We start from the raw sequence: 25,459 nt of genomic DNA on the forward strand, positions 1-25,459 counted from the left end.
GTCCGTGAAACCCAGGTTCAAATCCGGGCTGCTCCCTGTTCCCTTCTCTACTTCTGTGCCGGTCCCAAGCCCGGTTGCTTTGAGAGGGTTGCGTCAGGAAGGGCATCCGGCGTAAAACATTGCCAAGTTTACCATGCGGCTCGTTCGCTGTGGCGACCCCTGATGGGAAAAGCCGAAAGAGAAACAACAACACATGTATATAGTGTATTTAATTTCACACAGTGAAGTCTTATAAACCGTCTGTTGCATGACATAAAATGGTTTCGGTCTTGTTGCCATGGCTGTTGCAGGTTGGTTTTTATCTGAAAAGCTTTTATGTGTTGCCTTTTTGTTCTTTGTGCTGTTCCCATTACACTGGCACACATTTTTTGCCCCTCAACCCACCCCTCATTTGGAAAACCTACAGAGAGCTTGGATCAGTTAGCCTGCATGTTACTACGCTATACACTGGTTGAAGAGATAAAAACTGGAAGATGTAGCTGGATTTGCTGATAAAATCCCACAACTTTGTGAATGTAGCTTGATTCGCATTTGTAAACATCTTAACGGAAATTTGGAATGCACAGCTACACCGGCACAATATAGTTGTGGCATATAGTTGCATAAAAAAAATCATTGTCATTGTCAAACTCCGCCATTACGTCTTTCTGATATTGATAGTTCTGCTGTGACTACAGCCACAATGACTAGACAAACTGTGCACCTGCAGCAGACTATGACATGTCAGCTGTGGTTGCTCCGCAAGGCCCCGTCGAAGCCGTTCTCTTCTGCCTCTGAGGCGTCTTTTTAAGCCCTCTATGTTCCATGAACTACCTGTTACGCAACAATATTTTGTTCCACTTCTAATGCGTCTCTAGAAGTAGTTGCAGTGGCGGGACGTGTGCACTGGGGTATTTCATGAAAGGTAAAATGGAACAGAAAAACATCTGAGTGACGCCGCAGAGACGGATGATCCTGCAACCATGTTCTGTAGTAAAATGTTTAAATATTCCTGACAATTGTTGTCCTGATTTTCTGGTTTAGCTCCCTGTCAGGCTGTGTGTACAGCTGCAGGAGAGCTTTTTATGAAGGAAAACACGGAAAATAGCCATTATTTACCATTTTTATGGATTTCAAAGTTTAAGATGTGGGCACCTTAATCCATGCACATGTCCTGCTGTGCTGTTTAGCAATCCCATTGGCCAAAATGATGGAAGTTGTCCTGTGGTGCAGCACGATATAAGGCAAACTCGCGATATGCGATTTTGGTGAATAATATTGCGATAACTATATAATTCGCGGTATATAAACCAATAGCAAAACAACCAAAAACATCATTTCCATTTCACTGCAACAGTATAAAAATTATACTCCAAATGACCCTCGTCGACGTAGGAGGCAAACATCAAACATGAAAGGGCTCATCTGATTGATCAACAACGTAAACGGGTCCTTGCGATTGGTTAAATGCATAAAGGGATTTATTTCATTTGTTCAATATTTCAAGCTGCCATGAGTTTGTTTTAGCACATTTAAGGTAACCATTTATTGTGATTTCGCCGTCTTTTGCGGTATGCATATTGCACAGCTTGATGTCGCGATAGTGATACATTTGCGGTATATTGTGCAGGCCTACAGCACACACATAGAAAGTCCTTTTAAAGTGGTTTCAGTCTACTTTTTTGGTATATATTTATATAGCAAAACAGCCTAAAAGCCTTATGGGCTGTTTTCCACCACTTCTGGATCTGAAACGATCCGCTGATGTGTTGTTTACACCAGGGGTCTCAAACTCAATTTACCTTGGGGCGACTGAAGGCGGGGTCTAGCTGAGGCTGGGCCGAAACTTCAGCGCACACACACACACACAAAACCTGTTAGTGTCTGAGTGTCTAGAATCAGCAATTTAAAAAATGAAATCATTTCAGAGCTTTGACTATATTTTATAACGCAAAATAAGAACAAGGACCCTGGTGAGAACACTGGTGTGTAACTTCCTCAGATACGTCCCTTCTTTGGTAGTAAATTTGTGAGGAGCATCTACTATTAACTATACTCTATTATGAGCTGTTTAAAATCATTCATTCATTCATTTTTTTTTTTCTTAACCGCTTTTTCCCTTTCGGGGTCACGGGGCTGCCGGAGCCTATCCCGGCCACTTGTGGGCGAAGGCAGGGGATTGTTTAAAATCAATCAAATTAAATCAAATGCCTAAATAAAAAAATGGATAAGTAAACAAATCAACCGTTAGACTACAAACAATGCATTGTGGGAAACGGTGTCCTGACAGTTCTTGTAGTTAAAGTGATCAAATAAAATCTATTTAAAAACCTATTGATAAAAAATAGGCTACACAAATTATAAAACATTCAAAAAAGTTCAGTGCTGGCTGCATGTATTTAAAAAATTACATGCCAATAGAGACTTTCTAAAAAGGAAAGTAAGGAAGTCCTAAATGTGGTCCTGGGAGGGGGCGGTCAGGTTTCCTGCCCTAAATGTTTTCCTGCTTGAAGCCCGGTCAATGTCAAGCCCCCAAGAGTAAGATACCTCACTGTGATTGGTTGGTTTGTCAGCTCCACACACGACACTGCAAAAGTGTCATTAATACAAAACTGGCGGGCGCACTAACATTAAACTTTTATATTAAGGCGGGGGGCTGCAAAATATCATCTTGGGGGCCGCACGTTTGAGACCCCTGGTTTACACAATCAGCTGCTGACGCCTGGTACCGAGTAAATACGTCCAGAGATCGCTGTATTATTCTTAGTTTTATTCCATTTTCAAAAAGAGTTATAGTAACAAGACAAGTTCCCTGTTATGGGACCAATAACATTTAAAAAGTTCTATTTTAGTTTCTTTCAATAAATATACACAGAAACACAACTGCACAAATTTGAACAATTGATGTTTCAGGGACTCGATGTATCAGCATCTAAGATTTTGTATTCAAGACAAACAAAAATCCTATTAAAAACAAAGACAAATCATATTCAAAACAGACGTAAAACTAAATGTTGGATTCATATTTTTTCTACAAAGTTGTGCACAAAGTGTTAATTTGTGCACATCTTTGTCTTTATGAAGACGTTTCTTTTTGACAGCACACAGTAAAACTCCTCCACACTTTATCCACGTTTCTCAGACAGACATGAACTTTTTCACTCCTTTCTCTTCTTTAACCTCAAAGTTCAAACCTTCATAGTAAAATAAGTCCAGTTTATACAGAATGAAAACAAAAGATCTGATCACGATCAAGGATTTATGTAGATCTGGAAAGCGAAACGCATTCTTCACAGGGACACGGCACAGAGGAGATTGATGGATTGATAATGCACTGGGGGAAGGGGGGCACATGAAAACTGCAAAAGAAGAAATCTGCAAAACAGCACGACTGCCAAAGGTGAACCGCGTTAAAAGGAGGAAACGCTGTATTGTCTGTGCGCTCGGGGCCACTCAGCCTGAGCTCTTGAAATAATCTAGATTGAACGCAGTCATTCATAGCTGCAATCTTCCACAACCAGACAGATCAACAACCGTGTGTTTGCAGATTTTAGTGAAAGTTTTTGTTTAAATTAACTTCTATTCTGATGAAGTTATGTTCTTAACGTACAGTGGTTTGACCTCTTTTGTTGTTGTTAGTACTGAACTTTGGCTGATGTTGAATTGTTGTAAATGGGCTATACATTAAACTTGATATTGACATTTAGTTTATTGTAAATCCTGAGGTTTCCATTTTTTTTTTACTTAGTGCTATTTATGTGTCAAATCAGCAACAATCTCAAATCTTTCATTACTGTAAAGTTCTTGTATTTTTGTCTTTAAATGACTTTGTATGTATTGTGTGTAGGTTAGCAGGAAATTTTCAACTGCATAAAAAAGAGAAATTAGTTTCTGGATTAAAATAATGAGGTCAATAGGGCTGAAGGTCTTCACACTGGAATCAGGTTTTACTGCCTAGTGTCATCTGTTGTATCGGTTTGCCTTTTAGATTCATGGAGTTTCAAAAGAACTGTTTTTTTATACTATATTATTTTCAACATGCAGGGCTCGACATAGCCATTTGTCCGCTGGCCCGGTGTGGGTACCGGATGGTCTCGGGTTGCCGGATGTTCTCTGGGTCCTTCGGGGTCCTTCGACCAATGATGACGTCACACTATTTGATTGGCTGTAAGTTGCCACGACCAATGAGTTAACGTCGCTAAGTTTTAAAAAAAACTTTATTGACAATTGCGGTATCATACATTAACAATGACATTAACGTTAACAACGAACAATAACGATGTAATCAATATTGCCTCGAAGATCAGTCACCATTGCCAAATATAAAATATTGACATAGAAAATAAAGAATAGAGGGGAAAAAAAGAAACAATGAACATAACACACAAATAAATAAAAACATAAGTAAAATAAAATAAAGGAACATAGAAATAAATCTAAGTAGTCTAATACTAGTTAAGTTAGGGGTACTTGTAAAGTTTGTATTTCTGAACAAAACTAAGCAATTTCAAGCCATTCTCCTTTTTCATATAATGAAGTGATTGAAAGCAAAAACAGAGCTCTTTATTAAATGTTATAAAAGTGATTTGGGCTTCAAAACTTGACCTCACCAAGATGGCGGTGCTCTCCTCCCATGAGGAACCACGTGATGTCTCCTCTAGTGATATAACTCATTTGAAGGACCCTGAAGGACCCCGAGAACATCCGGCAACCCGAGAACATCCGGTACCTACACCGGTCCTGTTTTTCGAGCAGTACGGACCACAAGACTTTATTTTTTACTTGTCCGCTCGGGCCACTAAAATATCTAACAATTAATACATTTTTCACCTTTTTCAATAAAGTATATTTTGCGAAAACGTGTAGATTTACCTCGTCTTTATAATTTACTTTTTCTGCTAGTCCTGTGTTCAGACTTCAAGGGTTTCTATGGGAAACCTTTTATCACTCTTCTCCTTCTCTCCCGCCTGCGCGCGCGGCTGTCGCGGCACGCGCTCACTCAATTTTTTTTTCAAACTTTATTGAATGTAACAATTCAATACTAAACAATGTTAAACAGCAACAACGAAGGAACAAGCCAGTGGGTTATTATTACATTTTAGGCAGATATATTTAAACTGACACACATATCAGCGCGCCCCCTGGTGGTTTTTCACCGCGATGATCATAAATCCAACACCGTCACTGAAGAGAGACTGAAGCATGTCAGAGATGTGGAAGACATGGCAGGAATAGATAGGAATATGTTAGATGGAGTGACGGGTGGAATTAGTAGTATGGACAGCAAGATATTTAATGAATGCATTGAAGATGAAACTGTATGCACTAAGCTTTAAGCTGAATGTCAAAGAATCAAAGGCAACTCAAAATACCTGAATCTCAGACTCAAACGGAGTATAAGGTCAAACTACTTAATTTTGTTTTTCTTTACAACACTGTAAGCAGTAAGTATTTCTAGTTAACTGAATGATCTCAGTAATGTAATTGTATTTAATTTTTCAATTATTTAATTTAATTAGGTAACTAAAGTAACTAAAAAGTAAATGTAACTTTGCAACAGTAACAAAAAGCAGAACCTTAAGGCAGTCAGGGCAAAAAAGTCAATAAAACTTCTTAACTATTGATTAGGAACAAATGTGAAATAGCAGTGAATAGAGGCAGCATGAAAACTTCTGAACTAGTGTTAACTACTACACTGCAGTGCTCTCTTCAAAACATCTGAAACAGACTAGAGCAGATTTAAGTTTGATATGGTCTATTTTCAGTCATTGAAAAGTGTATAAATAAGTGGTAGATGTCACCAGAATGCACCAAATTGCACCATATTAAAATTTTCCGGGGGGACATGCCCCCGGACCCCCCTAAAGTTGCAAGCACCTGCGGAGCGGCGGGTTTCGCTGTGCGCGGTGTCGGGCCAGTAACTTTTAAAAACTACTGGCCCTCTGGGCCAGTGCAAATTTCTGGGCTATGTCAACCCCTGACATGTGATTTTGTGTTTGCTGGTAATATGTATAAACTTCCAAAAAAGTGTATATTCATGTGTGCATAACACTTTTCAATAGTCTTAATATATAGGGCTTTTGCTTCTTGTCCAAATGCCTACAATGTTGCTTTGAATACAAGAATTATATTATTCCTGTTATTAAATCTGACAAATGATCTGAGACCGGTTGGAAATGGTGCAGATGCAGAACAACAGGAATGCCGCTTCACAGCTGCACATCAGCGTCTGCTCTGGAATGAAGACGGTTGGTTACTCTGTAATTAAATCTTGACGTTCCGTAAAGAGTCTCAGCGACCAGCGGTGAAGGCAACTCCTCCGCTGCCTCTTTGAAGTCCCTCCACTGTTGCTGCTGCTTTTCTGAATGCGGGAAGATCTCAGAGGCCAGAAAGGCGAAGAGGGAGAAGAGTGAACGGGTCCAGTGCTGCAGGGCAGAAAAAGTCAGGAAGGCGCACTCTTTAGAGGATCAACCATGCATGTAATCCCTCAAAACAGAGCCTGAATCTCTCTGTGTGTAAATGCATCGAATCTATATTACCCTGAGGAAAAAAGGTCATGGCTGCCAATGTAGTCCCAGCATGAAACCGATGGAGTTGATTTGACAAAACATCTTTAAAGGATGTCTTAGTAATTGTGGTTAGTGTTCAGAATGTTTGTTATTCCTGGCTCCTTGTTTCAAGTGTCAACGTTGGCATTCAGGCTGGAATGTGGACTCATTGGCTTTGTCTTGATGCCTAATAGTTAGGGCTACACAGATGAGTCGTCCTATTTACACAATGTTTACAGTGTTGATGCGTTGTGTTGCATAGTTACGGAAACGCTGTATAAAATGCTCAAGATGAGTTGATTGCAAAGGATAACTCTCATTTATTATCATCATCCTAGAGGACTCTCGCTCGCTGTCTTTTGACTCGCAAACACTTTAGCAAATGGTAAACGGCGTATACTTCTGGAGCTTTACAGTTACAAACCCATTCACACACTGGTGGTGGCTCTGCTGCCGGACACTGCCGCCAACCAGTGCATTGTGGGATTTGAAGTCAATTGGCAATGCACACAGGGAAGCTCTAATTGTGCCAGTTGTGAGCTTAACATTATTACACCAACCTTGAGTTGCTAAAGACCAAACACTTGGATATTTATGAAAAAAAAAATGTGACCAAAAACACAAAGCAGTCCTTAACCCCTGCATAAATGTAAATAGAAATGTCTCATTTAATTACATTTTCAATGGCCATCAAAACCAAAAGTATTTTTGTAATTCTTAGATTTCTTTTTCTATTTTAATTTGCTTTTTGTGCATTTTTGAAAGTGTCGGACAAACGTCAAAACAATACAGTATTTTAACTGGTTGCAATCGTGTAAGATTGTTGCTAACGCAGAATTGATAGGCTTTTGCTGGTAGGGGTGGGACATTTGTCAAATAAAGGGTAATAAGCATACACTCACTCAGACTCTGAAAACCTATTCAAATGGAAGTAAAAATGTTTTTAGTTTCTTCATGTCTAAAAAAAACACAACTGATGTTAACAGAAGACTTGTTCATTGCAGCCGTAGTGATAAATAAATCTCAAGCACACAATGGACTATTCCTGAGTTAGTGACACCTTCTCTGAGTTAGTGAAACCTTCCCTGAGTTAGTGACACCTTCCCTGAGTTAGTGACACCTTCTCTGAGTTAGTGAAACCTTCCCTGAGTTAGTGAAACCTTCCCTGAGTTAGTGAAACATTCTCTGAGTTAGTGAAACCTTCTCTGAGTTAGTGAAACCTTCTCTGAGTTAGTGAAACCTTCTCTGAGTTAGTGAAACCTTCTCTGAGTTAGTGAAACCTTCTCTGAGTTAGTGAAACCTTCCCTGAGTTAGTGAAACCTTCTCTGAGTTAGTGAAACCTTCTCTGAGTTAGTGAAACCTTCTCTGAGTTAGTGGAACCTTCTCTGAGTTAGTGGAACCTTCCCTGAGTTAGTGAAACCTTCTCTGAGTTAGTGAAACCTTCCCTGAGTTAGTGAAACCTTCTCTGAGTTAGTGAAACCTTCCCTGAGTTAGTGAAACCTTCCCTGAGTTAGTGAAACCTTCCCTGAGTTAGTGACACCTTCCCTGAGCTAGTGACACATTCTCTGAGTTAGTGAAACCTTCTCTGAGTTAGTGAAACCTTCCCTGAGTTAGTGAAACCTTCCCTGAGTTAGTGAAACCTTCCCTGAGTTAGTGACACCTTCCCTGAGTTAGTGAAACCTTCTCTGAGTTAGTGAAACCTTCCTTGAGTTAGTGAAACCTTCCTTGAGTTAGTGAAACCTTCCCTGAGTTAGTGAAACCTTCTCTGAGTTAGTGAAACCTTCCCTGAGTTAGTGAAACCTTCCCTGAGTTAGTGAAACCTTTTCTGAGTTAGTGATACTTCTCTGAGTTAGTGAAATCTTCTCTGAGTTAGTGAAACCTTCCCTGAGTTAGTGAAACCTTCCCCGAGTTGGTGAAACCTTCCCCGAGTTAGTGAAACCTTCCCTGAGTTAGTGACACCTTCTCTGAGTTAGTGAAACCTTCCCTGAGTTAGTGAAACCTTCTGAGTTAGTGAAACCTTCTCTGAGTTAGAGAAACCTTCTCTGAGTTAGTGAAACCTTCCCTGAGTTAGTGAAACCTTCCCTGAGTTAGTGAAACCTTCCCTGAGTTAGTGAAACCTTCTGTGAGCTAGTGACACATTCTCTGAGTTAATGAAATTTTCTCTGAGTTACTGAAACCTTCTCTGAGTTAGTGAAACCTTCTCTGAGTTAGTGAAACCTTCTCTGACTTAGTGAAACCTTCCCTGAGTTAGTGACACCTTCTCTGAGTTAGTGAAACCTTCCCTGAGTTAGTGAAACCTTCTGAGTTAGTGAAACCTTCTCTGAGTTAGAGAAACCTTCTCTGAGTTAGTGAAACCTTCCCTGAGTTAGTGAAACCTTCCCTGAGTTAGTGAAACCTTCCCTGAGTTAGTGAAACCTTCCCTGAGTTAGTGAAACCTTCCCTGAGTTAGTGAAACCTTCTCTGAGTTAGTGAAACCTTCTGTGAGCTAGTGACACATTCTCTGAGTTAATGAAATCTTCTCTGAGTTACTGAAACCTTCTCTGAGTTAGTGAAACCTTCTCTGAGTTAGTGAAACCTTCTCTGAGTTAGTGAAACCTTCTCTGAGTTAGAGACACCTTCTCTGAGTTAGAGACACCTTCTCTGACTTAGAGAAACCTTCTCTGAGTTAGAGAAACCTTCTCTGAGTTAGAGAAACCTTCTCTGAGTTAGAGAAACCTTCTCTGAGTTAGAGAAACCTTCTCTGAGTTAGAGAAACCTTCTCTGAGTTAGTGAAATCTTCTCTGAGTTAGTGAAACCTTCTCTGAGTTAGAGACACCTTCTCTGAGTTAGAGACACCTTCTCTGAGTTAGAGAAACCTTTTCTGAGTTAGAGAAACCTTCTCTGAGTTAGAGAAACCTTTTCTGAGTTAGAGAAACCTTCTCTGAGTTAGAGAAACCTTCTCTGAGCTAGTGACACATTCTGAGTTAGTGAAACCTTTTCTGAGTTAGAGAAACCTTCTCTGAGCTAGTGACACATTCTCTGAGTTAGAGAAACCTTTTCTGAGTTAGAGAAACCTTTTCTGAGTTAGTGAAACCTTCTCTGAGTTAGAGAAACCTTATCTGAGTTAGAGAAACCTTCTCTGAGTTAGTGAAACCTTCTCTGAGCTAGTGAAACTTTTTCTGAGTTAGTGAAACCTTTTCTGAGTTAGAGAAACCTTCTCTGAGTTAGTGAAACCTTCTCTGAGCTAGTGACACATTATCTGAGTTAGTGAAACCTTCTCTGAGTTAGTGGAACCTTCTCTGAGTTAGTGGAACCTTCCCTGAGTTAGTGAAACCTTCTCTGAGTTAGTGAAACCTTCCCTGAGTTAGTGAAACCTTCTCTGAGTTAGTGAAACCTTCCCTGAGTTAGTGAAACCTTCCCTGAGTTAGTGAAACCTTCCCTGAGTTAGTGACACCTTCCCTGAGTTAGTGAAACCTTCTCTGAGTTAGTGAAACCTTCCCTGAGTTAGTGAAACCTTCCCTGAGTTAGTGACACCTTCCCTGAGTTAGTGAAACCTTCTCTGAGTTAGTGAAACCTTCCTTGAGTTAGTGAAACCTTCCCTGAGTTAGTGACACCTTCTCTGAGTTAGTGAAACCTTCCCTGAGTTAGTGAAAGCTTCCCTGAGTTAGTGAAACCTTTTCTGAGTTAGTGATACTTCTCTGAGTTAGTGAAATCTTCTCTGAGTTAGTGAAACCTTCCCTGAGTTAGTGAAACCTTCCCCGAGTTAGTGAAACCTTCCCTGAGTTAGTGAAACCTTCCCTGAGTTAGTGACACCTTCTCTGAATTAGTGAAACCTTCCCTGAGTTAGTGAAACCTTCTCTGAGTTAGAGAAACCTTCTCTGAGTTAGTGAAACCTTCCCTGAGTTAGTGAAACCTTCCCTGAGTTAGTGAAACCTTCCCTGAGTTAGTGAAACCTTCCCTGAGTTAGTGAAACCTTCCCTGAGTTAGTGAAACCTTCTGTGAGCTAGTGACACATTCTCTGAGTTAATGAAATCTTCCTTTGAGTTACTGAAACCTTCTCTGAGTTAGAGACACCTTCTCTGAGTTAGAGAAACCTTCTCTGTGTTAGAGAAACCATCTCTGAGTTAGAGAAACCTTCTCTGAGTTAGAGAAACCTTCTCTGAGTTAGAGAAACCTTCTCTGAGTTAGAGAAACCTTCTCTGAGTTAGAGAAACCTTCTCTGAGTTAGAGAAACCTTCTCTGAGTTAGAGAAACCTTCTCTGAGTTAGAGACACCTTCTCTGAGTTAGAGAAACCTTTTCTGAGTTAGAGAAACCTTCTCTGAGTTAGAGAAACCTTCTCTGAGCTAGTGACACATTCTCTGAGTTAGTGAAACCTTTTCTGAGTTAGAGAAACCTTCTCTGAGCTAGTGACACATTCTCTGAGTTAGTGAAACCTTTTCTGAGTTAGAGAAACCTTTTCTGAGTTAGAGAAACCTTCTCTGAGTTAGAGAAACCTTCTCTGAGCTAGTGACACATTCTCTGAGTTAGTGAAACCTTTTCTGAGTTAGAGAAACCTTTTCTGAGTTAGAGAAACCTTTTCTGAGTTAGAGAAACCTTCTCTGAGTTAGAGAAACCTTCTCTGAGCTAGTGACACATTCTCTGAGTTAGTGAAACCTTTTCTGAGTTAGAGAAACCTTCTCTGAGCTAGTGACACATTCTCTGAGTTAGTGAAACCTTTTCTGAGTTAGAGAAACCTTTTCTGAGTTAGAGAAACCTTCTCTGAGTTAGTGAAACCTTTTCTGAGCTAGTGACACATTCTCTGAGTTAGTGAAACCTTTTCTGAGTTAGAGAAACCTTCTCTGAGTTAGTGAAACCTTCTCTGAGCTAGTGACACATTATCTGAGTTAGTGAAACCTTCTCTGAGTTAGTGAAACCTTCTCTGCAGTGCTCTCTGTATTTCTGGGTTTCCTATGATGCCAGAGTTCTGCTGTGATTGAAATGTCTGTCTGTGTTTACATGAGAGCGGAGGGTTTCTCCGCCATGAAGCCTCACGGTGCACAGCGCATCAGTAACGGCTGCATGCCCCCTGTTCTCTTTGTGCTTCATGCTTCTTTAGGAGTTTGCTGCACTAACAAAGGAGGTGAACGTGTGCCGGGAGCAGCTTCTGGAGAAAGAGGAGGAGATCGCCGAGTTGAAGGCGGAGAGGAACAACACCCGGGTGAGTGAGATGCACACCTTTTTCCTTGGATCTAGCTAGCAACAGTTGTCAAAACAAAAACTCTTTTACTGTTTAACATTGACAACAAATCTTATGGAGACAAAAAACAGTTCATGGTTTCCAAAATGTGTAGTTTGAGAGCAGGAGCGAGGCTTCACTCTGGTCCTCCCTGTCTGTGGTGTGTGCAGCTCCTGCTGGAACACCTGGAGTGCCTGGTGTCGCGTCACGAGCGCAGTCTGAGGATGACCGTGGTGAAGAGGCAGGCTCAGTCTCCTGCTGGTGTCTCCAGCGAGGTGGAGGTCCTCAAGGCTCTCAAGTCACTTTTTGAACACCACAAAGCCCTTGATGAGAAGGTGTGTTTTTGTAGGGAATGTCCAACAGCTCCTGGTAGAATACTGTGCTTGATAAGGATGAATGAAGTTAAAAAGGTTTATGTTCCACCTTTGAAGGTAAGAGAGCGTCTTCGTGTTGCTCTGGAGCGATGCAGCGCTTTGGAGGAAGAACTCGCCATTTCACACAAAGAAGTGAGTAAACACTACAAACTCTGTTTGGGGCTTAGGATGTAAACGGGGTGTTTCGGCTCCAAGTTAGAAGAAGTGCGGCTACACTGGACTTTGTTTAGTATTTATTGAAGTCTCAAGAGCTCAGAGGCTGTTTGTTCATGCATGAATCTACCTGATGTCCTTCATCCGAGGACTGTGGTACATATAGCAGGTTCCAGATGTTATCTGAGATCGCTTCAGTCAGACTTTGCAGAAATCATGTCACACCAGGTTAGTAAATGCTGTGAGGCCATTTGAGCTTTATACAAATGCGTTGAAATGAATCTCATAAAGAACTTTGTGTGATGTTTCTTTGTCCCTCATGTTTTTGATGCCTGCACCAGCCACCCTTGTGAGGGACCAAAGGCTGATTTATGTGAGGTTTAATGCCTTTTGTGAGGCAGAGGGGAAAAAAAAACAAGCACAGGAACCGCGAGAATTGCCCCTTACCCCATAACTTCTGCTAGTTGCCTCTGCTTTTAGTTTAACCCGATGAAGCAGCAGAACATGTGAGGGTTTGTACCAGGCTCCAGAAAGACCTAGAGGAGAATTTTTTTCTCTCAATAACCTTTATTGCACATTTTTCAATTTACAGAAATTCACATTCAGTTGCACAATAAAGAAACAATTGTTACTATCAAACACACATATAAGACCAAACAACAATAATAGGAATAAGCCCTTTTTGTGTGTGTCCCTGCTGGACTTACAGCAGCAACAGAATGTTTAGGGAAGAGGGTTGATATGGAGACAGCGATGTGGTGACACTGATGCTACCATGCTATCATGCAACCATGCTATCATGCTAAAATACTCAGATGCTTTATTGCTGTGTGTCGCCTACATCTGATCACGGACCGGTTTAAAGTCAGACCATATTTTCACAGAGCGAACTTTAAGACGTGGAGGATAAATGCCACAAAAAGAATTCATAGAACATTAATAAAAACTGTATTTTATAAATATAATAACAGACACTTTCTGCTGGCTCTTGTAACATTACAGAGCCCAGCGTTGAGCTGAAAAAAGACCCCCCCCTCGTGAGAACAACTTTACCGTCAATGAGTAGAATCCAGAACATGATCCTGTTTTTATTCTGTTTCTCTTCTGATTTGATGTTGAAATGAATCCACTGGAGGCAGAATCAGGAAAAGGTGATTTTTTTTCTGTCAGTCTGCTCCCCTTCAGTAAATCTGTCCTTGTTTTCTCAGCAGCTTTGAATCTTTGGTTCAGACTTCAGGTGACGGACTGATCCCCTCTTCTCATGGGGGCATTTTTCAGCAGGAAAACACAAACGACTCATTTGTTCCATAGAAAAAACAGTTGTTTTTATGTGTGACTTCCTCTCTAATTGTATTCAACATATCATTTTTTAAAGATAACACTTATAGTTTTTCTTTGTAACATAATGAAATCAGTTGGCTGGTAGAATTTTTCTTTATTTTTTTTAATTTACCAGCCAACTTGGCTGGTAGATAAAAGAACCGTCCATGAACCTGCAGCACCTGAATGTGTGCATGTGACTAAGGCATAAAGTGTAAGCCGATGTAGTGGTTGGAGTGTGCGATGGGACCCAAAATGCTGTATGTCACAATATTTGTAAGAAATTTTAATTTTATATGACTGGAATGCAGAAAAATGTAGGCTATGCAGAATAAAACTGAATCATTGTTATGCCCTAATAAGGAGAGCCGATCATGTGTGTGTGCGTGTGCGTGCACCTCATGCGCCGTTGGTTTGTTGAATGGGATTAAAATTGCCTAAAGGCCTAAGGGATGTCTGATAGATTTGACCTACATTTGTTCTTTGCTTTCCTCTGAAGCGTTTTGTGGTTTAGTCATCCTCTCTTCTTAGATTCAGCACACACACACACACACACACACACACACACACACACACACACACACACACACACACACAGGTGCGTAGCTGCCTCACAGTCTAAACTAACCCTCCAAAGGAAACTGAAAGGTTAAAGATCTCTTGATTGGGTTTGACCACAGCCCGTTTTAGGGTCGGTGCTTCACAGACGTTGGATGCTTCTGTAGACAAACGCACTCAAACTGCATTTTATCCAAACCAACTTAATTAGTCACGCTTTGATTCTGGACATTACGATTGGTTTATCTAGAAGGATGAGTCTGCCACACGCTGATGCCGTTTCTGTTTTTTGTCCAGTTGTCTTATCTCAGAGAGCAAAGCAGTCAGAAAAGAGGGCTGGCTGACGGAACGATTGAGGTCAACCACAACTTTGAGAACGCCCCCAGCACCAATGGAAAGGTGAGTTCCCCACTGTGCTACCGGGACATGGGCACAGCAGACCCACGACCACTGGTGGCAGCCAGAAGCATTTATCACAATGTTTTAAAGGGACAGAGTTGCTCTCAAGGGCTGTTTCTCAACCGTCTCACAAATGCTGTGGTGCAGTGTGACAGCTGTCCCATTTGCCTCTGCTTACCCCGTGACTCTAGACTGGGTTCTGCCGGGTTTGTGGTGCTCATTGATGTAGTGTTGAAACGCAGCAGCATAATTGTTCGGTGACTCCATCACTGCTGGCTTTCTTAAGTTCAAACGATTTCAGGGGTCCCCAAATCCAGGCCTGGAGGGCCGGGGTCCTGCTGCTTTTCCAGAAACTTGCCTTATTTGCTGCCGATTACCTGGATCAGGTGTGTTTAGCCAATAAGGAGCTTCGATGGCTGGTTGCTTGGAAAAGGACACCGGCCCTCGAGGCCTGGATTTGGGGCCCCGTGATCTAAACTGTTGTCCGGTTCATGATGCCTGAGATACAGCAGCTTTCATGCTCCTTACAGAGACATAGAAGGCTAAGGCAACAACAAACACAAAGCAATAAGTAAAAGTGTGACCAGCTGGAAGACAGAAATGTAACGAGGCAGCAGGTCAAACAGTCGTCGTTCAATTAATCAGATCTGCCCTTTTTCAGCGATCATCCGATGGCTCGCTGAGCCAAGAAGAGGAGTCGGGCTCTGCCTTTGGGAAGGCAGGAGATCTCCAAGAGGTGGTGGACCGCCAGGCCGCTGATTTGGGCCAGATGAAGGAGCGCATGGCTGCTATGGTTTCCCGAATCAGTGAGCTGGAGGAGGACCTGGACACGGCCAGAAAAGACCTCATCAAGTCGGAAGACATGAGCACCCGCCTGCAGAGAGACCTCAGAGAGGTCCGTATGCGGCTCCAAAGCCAGGAAAACCTTATCAATGTGTTCTAGCTTGAATCTGTGTTCTGGAGACCCGTAGCAGAGTGACAGGAATGCACGCTGTTGGCGGTGCTGCTGCTGATGCGAGTTCACACATGTGAATGTTTCTGTGATCAGTCAATGGCGCAGAAGGAGGACATGGAGGAGAGGATCACCACGCTGGAGAAGCGCTACCTGGCAGCTCAGCGGGAGGCCACATCTGTCCACGACCTCAACGACAAGCTGGAAAATGAAGTGGCCAACAAGGAGTCTCTGTTCAGACAAGTATGTCCTGAACTCCAGCCCAGAACTCCTCAAAGAGGAACCAGCAGTCCATTCAATACCGATCAAATACCTAGTCTAGATATTCTAGCTCATAGCCCTTTCTGCCCTTTCTGGGGATGTTGATGTTTGAGTCTACAGATCTCAGCTGCAGGTCTTAGGGTGATTCTAGTGAATTCTTGCTGCATTCAGACTCTTCGGCACAGCGGCCTCTGAACGGAAGGCCTTGAAGACACGGGCCTGTTCTGCTGTCTGCAGAGGCCTTCCTTCAGTTCTTTTCATCATTCTTCTTTGTGGCATCTTAAATGGCCTCTTTTTTCCCTTTTCCTGCCCACTCCACCCTCCCCCCGTTCTTCACCCCATCTTCCGTATCCTTTTGTCACCCCACCCTTTATTCTTTTTTTTCTCCACTAGGCTGAGGAAAGAAACCGGCAGCTCCAGGAGAAGCTGGAACTGGCTGAACAGAAACTGCAACAGACCATTCGCAAGGCGGAGACTCTGCCTGAGGTGGAAGCGGAGTTGGCGCAGAGGGTCGCCGCCCTCACAAAGGTACCAGCACCTGTCCATCAGAAGGAAGCTGGGGTTCTGACAGTGTGAATATTATACCCATCCGTTCTTAAGAGCATATTTTTCCTCTTCTGATGTACCAGTGCTCTATAGAGGCTTTAGTTGATCACTTTGTTAAATAGAATCAGCTTTCTCTGGTTTTCTATTGAAGACAAGTTTTTTCTCCAGTGTGTCTGGTGAGCAGATGACCTGATGTTCTCTGGTGCTGCGTCCACACCGGGCTCAGAAACGTCCGTTCGAGCGACTGACTCCAATGAAAAGCCCATGTAAACACACGTTAATGCACGTTTTGGGCTTCTGCGGTCAAAACTGGCATTCACACACTGCTATGCAAGTTTTTAAGTCCGTTTTCAGGCTCTACGTACACAACGCGCCACAACTGAACACACTGTGAAAAGTAAACCCGTTTGAAAAATCAGGAATCTGGCTTTGGTAGTGACGTATGGATAGCATCCTTTTCAAAACACAGAAGTACAAATTGGCTGAAAATTGAGAGCTGAGGAGAAATTAATGATTGCGGTTTGTGCCCGGCTGGAGTTCTATGGCGATTTTCCAAAAAAATAAATAAATAAAAGCTGTGAAATGAAAGGCCTGGAGGCAAGATTCACAATATTTTCACCGCTTTGACATTCCACACCAAGCCTCTTCTCACCGTGAGTACATGCCATAGTATTGCATAGTGTCAGTCTAGTGTGAACACCATATGCACGTTCAAGAACACACCACACGAGATAAATAAATGAGAAGATGACATCACAGCAGGAGAACCGTCAGCAAAACGAACGAGGCCAAAATCTCTTATAAGGCTAAAAAATATTTCAAAATCCACTAAGGCAAGCAAAAGACACACGCCAGGCATATCCAAATGAAGTTTGACATTATTATGGGATGGCCACAGGACCTACGGCTGCACTACCGTTTTGTGGCAAAGTCTGAAATTTCAATTGTCAATTTTAACACAATATGGGAAAGAAAACACACACAGCACCAGGTTAAGTTCACAACAACAAAAGTTTCGTTGACCTTTGACCTCTGGAAATGGTTGCCATTACTCCCCGAGCATCGTTGGGAAGCTACCTGGGGGGGAAAAGTAAAGAAAATAAAAGGTGGTTTTAAAGTTTGTAGACTTTTCCAAAAGTGGCATTTATTCCCCTAATACTTATTATTACTTCATATGTAAGACACGAGTCGTTGGCTCAAGCCGAACAAAACTATATGACAGAAGATATTAACGTATTAGAAATGTGGGTGTGGTTAGCAGAAATCTCTGTCAAGGGAATCGTAAAATGTTGTTTTACCAATTTTCCTAAAAAATTACATAGACCCCCCCCCGCATGAAACGGTTGCTATGGAGATCAAGCTGACAGAAAACCTGCCATATTAGCCTGGAGGTTTTGTCCGTGTACATTTGTAGTTTGCTTCATGACTCCATTCCTGAAAGCATCAAAGTTAGGGAGGACGTCATTGATGAAGTCCATGAACGCGTTACCTTCCATTGTAGTGAACACAGGTGTGTTTGCTCTTTTGATGCCTCCTGCTGCCACTGCCTTCCTCTTTTTACAGCCACAGGAGACTCTTCCTTTCAGGGTCTGACATAAACAGGAAGAGGCTTATGGATAGCCGGCCCCAAAGGGCCCACTACTCGGTTAATTAAAAATAAAACACCATCCTGTGCAAAGTAAACAAAACAAATAAATCCTGAAAGAACTATTTCATAGCAGCCTTTCATAGAAACTCCTTATGCCTGGTTTTCAAGTTCAGCATAACCTTTAGTTCTGAGGAGGATTGGATTATTTTACTGTTCCATCATTTCTTTCTCTTTTGTTTTTTAAAAACACGTTAGTTTTAGTCATTTGATTATTTACGGAATGAGCTGAATAAATTAGTGTAGCATAGCTCTGTGGGGGGAGAAGCTTCACCTCCTCTCTTTGCTGTAAACTCTCAGCTGAAGTTTACATTCTCACAAAGATGGCCGAATTTTGTAAGCCAGGTCTGTGACGATTTCATGTTCCGACCCTGGAACGCCATATTACCAAAAACAAAGCTGCGATCATCTGTGTGCAGGCAGAGGAGCGCCATGGTAACGTGGAGGAGAGACTCAGGCAACTGGAGGCCCAACTGGAGGAGAAGAACCAGGAGCTGCTGCGGGTGAGCTCATTGGAGGAGTTCCTGTGGCCGCGTGTTTTGCGTGTGGACGGTAGAAAGGACGTATTTTGCTTTTACAGGCGCGTCAGCGGGAGAAGATGAACGAGGAGCACAACCGGCGTCTGTCTGAGACGGTGGACAAGCTGCTGTCAGAATCCAACGAGAGGCTGCAGCTGCACCTGAAGGAGAGGATGTCTGCTCTGGAGGACAAGGTGATGAGCCAACAGCATGCTCTGAACATTGACTGTATTTGAGACCTGGACAAAACAACCCCTCCCCCCTGCCGTTCCAAACAGGAAGTACCCGCTGGTTCCAAGAAGCCAAAATCCAAAATAACCACTCCTGCTCGGATGCCTTTATTTTAACATCTTCTTGCTAATCCTAATGTTTTTTTTCATATTATATACACTCCTATTCTCGTTATTAAAGCAGATGCCTCAGTAAAAGCGCGTGGTTCCCGCTAACCCCCAGGTTCCCCCTGAGCCACTTTCAGTGGAAGGGGAGACTTCAAACAGAGGCGACAGTTGTTGCTTTAGAAATCTGGACTGACCAATCACTGCCCTCTGGCTCCAAGATGGCCGCGCTGGCGTTGGAAGTGAGGCCTTTCTGTGGATGACGTCACACTCGCTCCGTCCAGGACTCTGATACAGTCAATGGTGTCCTCTCTGCCAAAGCAATGACCTCAGTGTTTGACCGTCTACCTGTCTCCCTCAGAACACTCTGATTAGAGAACTCGATCACATGAAGAAGCTGATTGAAGAGTCTCATCACGAAAAGGTATGAAAACATGACTGTTTTGTAGTTGTCAGGTTAAATGTGCTCATTACTGTAACCCCCTTTAGATCATAAATGTAACTGTAACTGTTTTACTGACATCATTAAAAAGCTCAATGTTTCAACAGCTCAGCCAGTACGTTCATTTAACAGCTCAAGGTGCAGATTTACTGATGAAAAGAACGCAAACCCGGCCTTTGAGGAAGACGGAAAGCTCTGCTGAGAATCGGTCTGATTTTTGGCTTCTTTTTAACCAAAAGTGTTGATCTATAACGCCTCCAAAGAGGCCTAAGCAGAGTGTGAAACAACGCCAGTGAAGCATTGGATCACCATTTCAGTGTGCTGAAAGAACCAAAAAAATTCAAAGGTTTTCTTCCATTCACGTGAAAGAAAAAGTTCAAACTCACTCAAGTGAAGAAGCATATGGTACAGACTGACGAACCAGAAGGTTAAAATACACAGAACAAGTCGTCTCAGGGAGCCCAAGGCAGCGATGAAAGTGAAATGCAATCAATGGTTTTAACAAACATTTAAACAGTACAAAACAGGGAAAGAGGGACCATGTCTGAGTCCTATTGAGTTGGATCCAAAAATCTATTGGTGGTGATGTAGTTGAGGGGTTTGCTGAAGCTGATGAGACGTACTTGAAGGTGTTAGTATCAGGATCTCAGGATCATGTTGTTGGGTAGCTCACCATCAAATTGAGGATCAGACACAACACAAAAAATAACCTGACTTAGAAAGGGTCTAGGAATAGAGAAATCAGTTGAAAAAAAAGCAAACCAGTTATTTCACTTCTTAAATAGCTCACATTAGCCATCAGTATTTTACAAAGCAGGAAAAACAATATGTCAACAATGTGTCAAAGTTTCTAATTTGATGAAAGTTTTAAATCATATGTACTCTGAAGTTACATGTTACTTTTATCCTGTCATCAATCAAAATAAAGATAAATCAAATTAAACATTCAAACGTTACACAACATGTTAATTCTATCCTTTACAAAAGCAAAGTGACCATTTTGGCATCATGGAAAGAAAAGTAACAACAGTTCAAAGTGGACAATTAAACTCAAAGTTAATTTCTTTATATAGCGCCTTTCATTTGAGTTAAAAACACAAAGCGCTAACATAAGAACAGATAAAATAATCATAAATAATGAAAATTAATAACAGAAAACGCAGACACACACACAGATGGGACCCCTCCCTCACCAGATTCCTCCCTCCACCCACCCGGGTCCCCCAGTAGAACCCTGAACAAACAAAGAACTGCAGCTAAAAGAACACAAGAAAGAAATTGACCTAAACATAAAAGGCTTTGGCTTGAATTTGTCCGACTACATTAACACAATTAAACCACTCACTCACTCACTCACTCACTCACTCACTCACTCACTCACTCACTCACTCACTCACTCACTCACTCACTCACTCACTCACTCACTCACTCACTCACTCACTCACTCACTCACTCACTCACTCACTCACTCTGTTTATTCCCTTTCGGGGTCACGGGGGTGCTGGAGCCTATCCTGGCCACTTACGGGCGAAGGCAGGGGACATCCTGGACAAGTCGCCAGTTTGTCGCAGGGCCACAATCACACACACACTCACACTCACACCTATGGACAATTTAGAGTTCCTAATTGACCTATGAAGCATGTTTTTGGGAGGAAGCCGGAGACTCCGGAGAGAACCCACGCATGCACGGGGAGATCATGCAAACTCCACACAGAAAGGTCCCCCAGCTGGGACTTGAACCATGCTGTCATGTTGTGTGTTAGGAGGAAAGAGAACGGTAATAAAAGAAGGCTCCCCCCAGAATAAATACTATTGACTCTTTATTAACCCACTCTGGAGAATCTAAGGGTCCAAACGGGGAAGTAAACCCTGAAGGAGGATCCACCTTCTGTCCCCCGCGCTTCTGACCACGGTCGGAAAGGAAAAAAAGTCATCCCTGGAAAGTTTCAACACCACGCTCTGCCATTTCGCTGGGAGTTTTTTCAAAAACCGCCCGTTTGCGATAAGAGCCCTTGAGTTTGGCCTGAATAGAGCTGTCACCCCCAATATGAATCCAATCGGTGACCTGCTTCCCTTCCACTGACTGGTCTCAGCAGCATCGTCCACCATGGTTGATGACGTTTGTCAGTTGAAGATGGGTTCTGCCAAATAAGGACTTTGTTTGTGAAATGTGTTTAACTCTTAGGAGCAGCTCCTCATCCAAATTGAGACCATGAGAGCAGAGAATGAGATCGGCAGGAGCAACTCCTCCCTCCACGGGTCAGCCAGTCGACGGAGAGCATTCACTCCACGATGAAGCCTGCGGCGCCTTCTTAGTGTTCTGGTTTTGTGTGTTTGTAGGCGCTCTCAGCTGGGCAGCACCCCAGATTTCAGGTATCCAGTGTCTGCGTCCTCCATGATGGACGGCAACTCCGACAGCTTTGGCAGCGCTCTAGTTCTGAGACGACCTCAGAAAGGGAGGATGGTGGCGCTCCGAGACGAGCCGTCCAAGGTGAGCTTTGACACGCTCCTGTCACATACTGTGTGCGTTTGTCCTGAGCTGATAACACGACGAAAGTGACTGGTGGCGAAGAGCTGCTCTTCTGCAGGGGGGGTCTTTGTCACAGCCTTTGTGTTGTCTCTCCTGTTTCCCTCCAATGTTTGAGCTCTCTGATGGTTTTCTTCTTCTTCTTCTCTGCTTCTTTCTGTTTGCTTCCGCTGTGGACACCAGCGACATGTAAGTCCATGTGCTTGTGGCCTGTGTGCTTGAATATTTACTGCCCCGTTTATCTCAAACTCTCGTCCTTCCGCTTCTTCATTCTCGCATCCTTCCTGCTTCACTCCACTCACGACCTTCTCGGGGTTCTGTGCTCATGTCCTCGGCGCTGCAGGTGCAGACGCTGAACGAGCAGGAGTGGGAGCGCATGCAGCAGGCGAACGTGTTGGCTAACGTGGCGCAGGCCTTCGAGAGCGACATGGACGTGTCTGACCTGGAGGAGGACCGGGAGATGATGTTCAACTCTGTGGACCTGCTGTCCCCTGCTGGTCAGGCCGATGCACAGACGCTGGCCTTGATGCTGCAGGAGCAGCTGGATGCCATCAACAATGAAATCAGGTACCAGCAGCCGCCTGCAGCGCCGACCACGCCCCGAACGCAGACCTGCACTGAGCTCCTCCCTCTGCTGCTGGCAGGATGATCCAGGAGGAGAAGGAGAGCACCGCCATCCGAGCAGAGGAGATCGAGTGCAGGGTGGGCAGCGGCGACAGCATCGGAGGGCGCTTCCGCTCCCTGAGCTCCATCCCGCCCTCTCTGTGTGCCGGCTCCTCGTTGGGCGGCTCGCCGCCCAGCTCGGGTCACTCCACCCCCAGGCGCATTCCTCGCAGCCCCAACAGAGAACTGGACCGGATGGGCGTCATGACCTTGGTATTGTCCTTCCCCTCCTAGTTGAGCTGCTCTGTAAATGTAGTAGAGATGCTGACTGTTAACACCCCCTCCCCAATCATTGGGGCTGTTAGCATTAACATGCATGTGTAACCATCTGTGTATTCTGCCCCCCGCTGCCCCACAGCATTATTGCTATGACCCTTACATCATGCAGAGCTGGCTCTCCCAGCAGACACTAACTTACTTGCCATATGGCGCCTCTGGCTTCAGCCCCCCGCCTAACACCTGTGGCTTTGCCCCACACTCTCAGGTACCTGCAGACCCCCCCCCCCCCCCCCAGTCCCCCGGGGTGGGTGCAGCCCCGTCTCTTCCTGTCTCCTCTGCTCCTTTTTACGAGATTGAAGGCGTGTTTTCTCCTCCATCCTCCTCCGTCAGATCAGACAAATGAACAGTGAGTCTTCAAAGAGGCTTCATTCAAACCAGACGTCTGCATAGCTTTAAGAGCCAAACGGCCACAAACAATTAAGGAAAACTTCAAAGGAACTGTGCTTTTATTATTAACTTTTCCCTCAGACGGTCCTGCTAAAATCCTCCATTATGTCTCAGAGTTCCCTCTCTGTGACGCTGTCCACCTTTCATGGCCTCACTGTGAAACTTAAGGTTTTATTCTTACGGCGCATTGGGTTCTGCGTCCTGATTGGCTGTAGATGAATCAATCTTCTCCCTGTCGTGTCTCCTGCACAGAATACATTCAGTTGACCACATTTACATAAATCTTTGACTGTTTTCAATCTATAATCCCGGACTCATTCAAGGTTTGAACTTTGAGAATTTAAACAAGAGAGAAGAGAGTGAAAATGTCTGAGAAACGTGGAGAACATGTGTAGTCAGGACTTTTATAGCCTTAAAGCATCTGAAATAATTGAGAAAAACAAAAGACGACTAAGATAAGGGAACAGTGTACATAAAAAAGATACTGACTGGCCTGATAGTAAGTTTGTTGTGGTTCTTCCTTTAATATTTGAGGCCTCAACATGTTGTGTTTATGGGTGTGAAGGCAGCAGCCAGAGTGTGCTTGAGCTTTCAGGTCTGTAGTGTCAGTTTAAATTCTCAAAGATGCTGCCTCTTATTTGTTTTGCCACAAAGCAGCAGTTATGTATGGCGTTCCATGGCTACCATTAGTTGAACGACCGCAAAAAGAACTGAGCGAGTGTTTTCAGGAGCTGAGTGAGGAACCTTACAGCCACATAAGCACAATGCTAACCGAGTGACCCCGCATTTTACAACTGCATGGCTGCAAACCTGACTGCGCGGCGCTCCGGCGCTCGCTGGGTTTGCGCGCAGTGAACAAGAACAGCCCCGCTGCACTTCCTGACCTTGTTCTTGGCCGTTGGTTAATGTTTTAATCCACGTTACATCCGCCGTCTGGCCAATCTGATCAACCAGAGAGGTTACCGCCCAAACACGCCCCCTAAACACTGCTTACAGGAGCGCCGCGCAGTCAGGATGGCAACAGTGCAGTTGTAAAATGCGGGGTCGCTCGGTTAGCATTGCGCCTGCGTGGCTTTGCGCTCGTTCAACTAATGGCAGCCATGGAACGCCATAGGTATGCATCTTTGAACCATTGGCGTTCTCATTCTTAAGCTGACACCAGGTTCGTGTCATAACTCTAGAGCCGTGAGGCTCTTTTGTGAGTCAGGACGGACATTTAGTCTCCTGCATCAACACTTGTTTGAAGGATTCCTTCCCTCATCCTCTGACGGCAGAATAGCAGAAGCTCACAGGGATCTTCATTTGCAGCTCTCAGGTTTATCTGAAGCTTCCTCTCATTGAGGTGCACTTTGAGCCTTTATTTCTGAGCGGATCCATGTGTGAACAGGGATCGACTGTGACGGCTCCTTCTGTCAGGGTTTTGAACACAGATACTAACCAGGTCTTTTCTGGCTCCAGCGTGATTACAGGCAGAAGTTAAGAGTTGTGTTGAGGAAAGCAGGGAGTGTGATCCTGCACACACACGGCCTGCATGCTTCGTCCAGACTGCTGCAGCTGCATGCGTCTGTGAGCAGACGGCTGCAGCTGCATGTCTCTGTGAGCAGACGGCTGCAGCTGCATGTCTCTGTGAGCAGACGGCTGCAGCTGCATGTCTCTGTGAGCAGACGGCTGCAGCTGCATGTCTCTGTGAGCAGACGGCTGCAGCTGCATGTCTCTGTGAGCAGACGGCTGCAGCTGCATGTCTCTGTGAGCAGACGGCTGCAGCTGCATGTCTCTGTGAGCAGACGGCTGCAGCTGCATGTGTCTGTGAGCAGACTGCTGCAGCTGCATGTCTCTGTGAGCAGACGGCTGCAGCTGCATGTCTCTGTGAGCAGACTGCTGCAGCTGCATGTCTCTGTGAGCAGACGGCTGCAGCTGCATGTCTCTGTGAGCAGACGGCACAGCTGCATATATCTGTGAGCAGCCGTCTGCAGCTGCATGTCTCTGTGAGCAGCCATCTGCAGCTGCATGTCTCTGTGAGCAGACGGCTGCAGCTGCATGTCTCTGTGAGCAGACGGCTGCAGCTGCATGTCTCTGTGAGCAGACGGCTGCAAGTCTCTGTGAGCAGACGGCTGCATGTCTCTGTGAGCAGACGGCTGCATGTCTCTGTGAGCAGACGGCTGCAGCTGCATGTCTCTGTGAGCAGACGGCTGCAGCTGCATGTCTCTGTGAGCAGACGGCTGCAGCTGCATGTCTCTGTGAGCAGACGGCTGCAGCTGCATGTCTCTGTGAGCAGACGGCTGCAGCTGCATGTCTCTGTGAGCAGACGGCTGCAGCTGCATGTGTCTGTGAGCAGACTGCTGCAGCTGCATGTCTCTGTGAGCAGACGGCTGCAGC

The 25,459-nt window shown here is 44.1% G+C and overlaps 1 protein-coding gene across 12 annotated transcripts in view; it reads left to right on the forward strand.

The window, feature by feature from the left end:
* The window catches only part of LOC101157600 (liprin-alpha-1), a 65,264-nt gene that overhangs the window by 21,234 nt on the left and 18,571 nt on the right, over nucleotides 1–25,459 (forward strand). For 9 of the 12 annotated variants that reach the window (XM_023951646.1, XM_023951643.1, XM_023951668.1 and 6 more), the window contains exons 3-17: nucleotides 11,603–11,704; nucleotides 11,893–12,057; nucleotides 12,154–12,228; nucleotides 14,425–14,526; nucleotides 15,188–15,421; nucleotides 15,575–15,721; nucleotides 16,133–16,267; nucleotides 18,350–18,433; nucleotides 18,511–18,642; nucleotides 19,145–19,207; nucleotides 21,413–21,486; nucleotides 21,568–21,718; nucleotides 21,938–21,943; nucleotides 22,098–22,321; nucleotides 22,399–22,630. In XM_023951646.1, coding sequence (XP_023807414.1) covers nucleotides 11,603–11,704; nucleotides 11,893–12,057; nucleotides 12,154–12,228; nucleotides 14,425–14,526; nucleotides 15,188–15,421; nucleotides 15,575–15,721; nucleotides 16,133–16,267; nucleotides 18,350–18,433; nucleotides 18,511–18,642; nucleotides 19,145–19,207; nucleotides 21,413–21,486; nucleotides 21,568–21,718; nucleotides 21,938–21,943; nucleotides 22,098–22,321; nucleotides 22,399–22,630 — 1,926 coding nt within the window. The remainder of the gene's footprint in view (nucleotides 1–11,602; nucleotides 11,705–11,892; nucleotides 12,058–12,153; nucleotides 12,229–14,424; nucleotides 14,527–15,187; nucleotides 15,422–15,574; nucleotides 15,722–16,132; nucleotides 16,268–18,349; nucleotides 18,434–18,510; nucleotides 18,643–19,144; nucleotides 19,208–21,412; nucleotides 21,487–21,567; nucleotides 21,719–21,937; nucleotides 21,944–22,097; nucleotides 22,322–22,398; nucleotides 22,631–25,459) is intronic. The other 3 variants (XM_023951688.1, XM_023951695.1, XM_023951655.1) reach the window with 1 other exon arrangement.

The sequence above is a fragment of the Oryzias latipes genome, chromosome 3 (assembly GCF_002234675.1).
Source record: "Oryzias latipes chromosome 3, ASM223467v1".
In the NCBI taxonomy this organism is placed as follows: Eukaryota; Metazoa; Chordata; class Actinopteri; order Beloniformes; family Adrianichthyidae; genus Oryzias; species Oryzias latipes.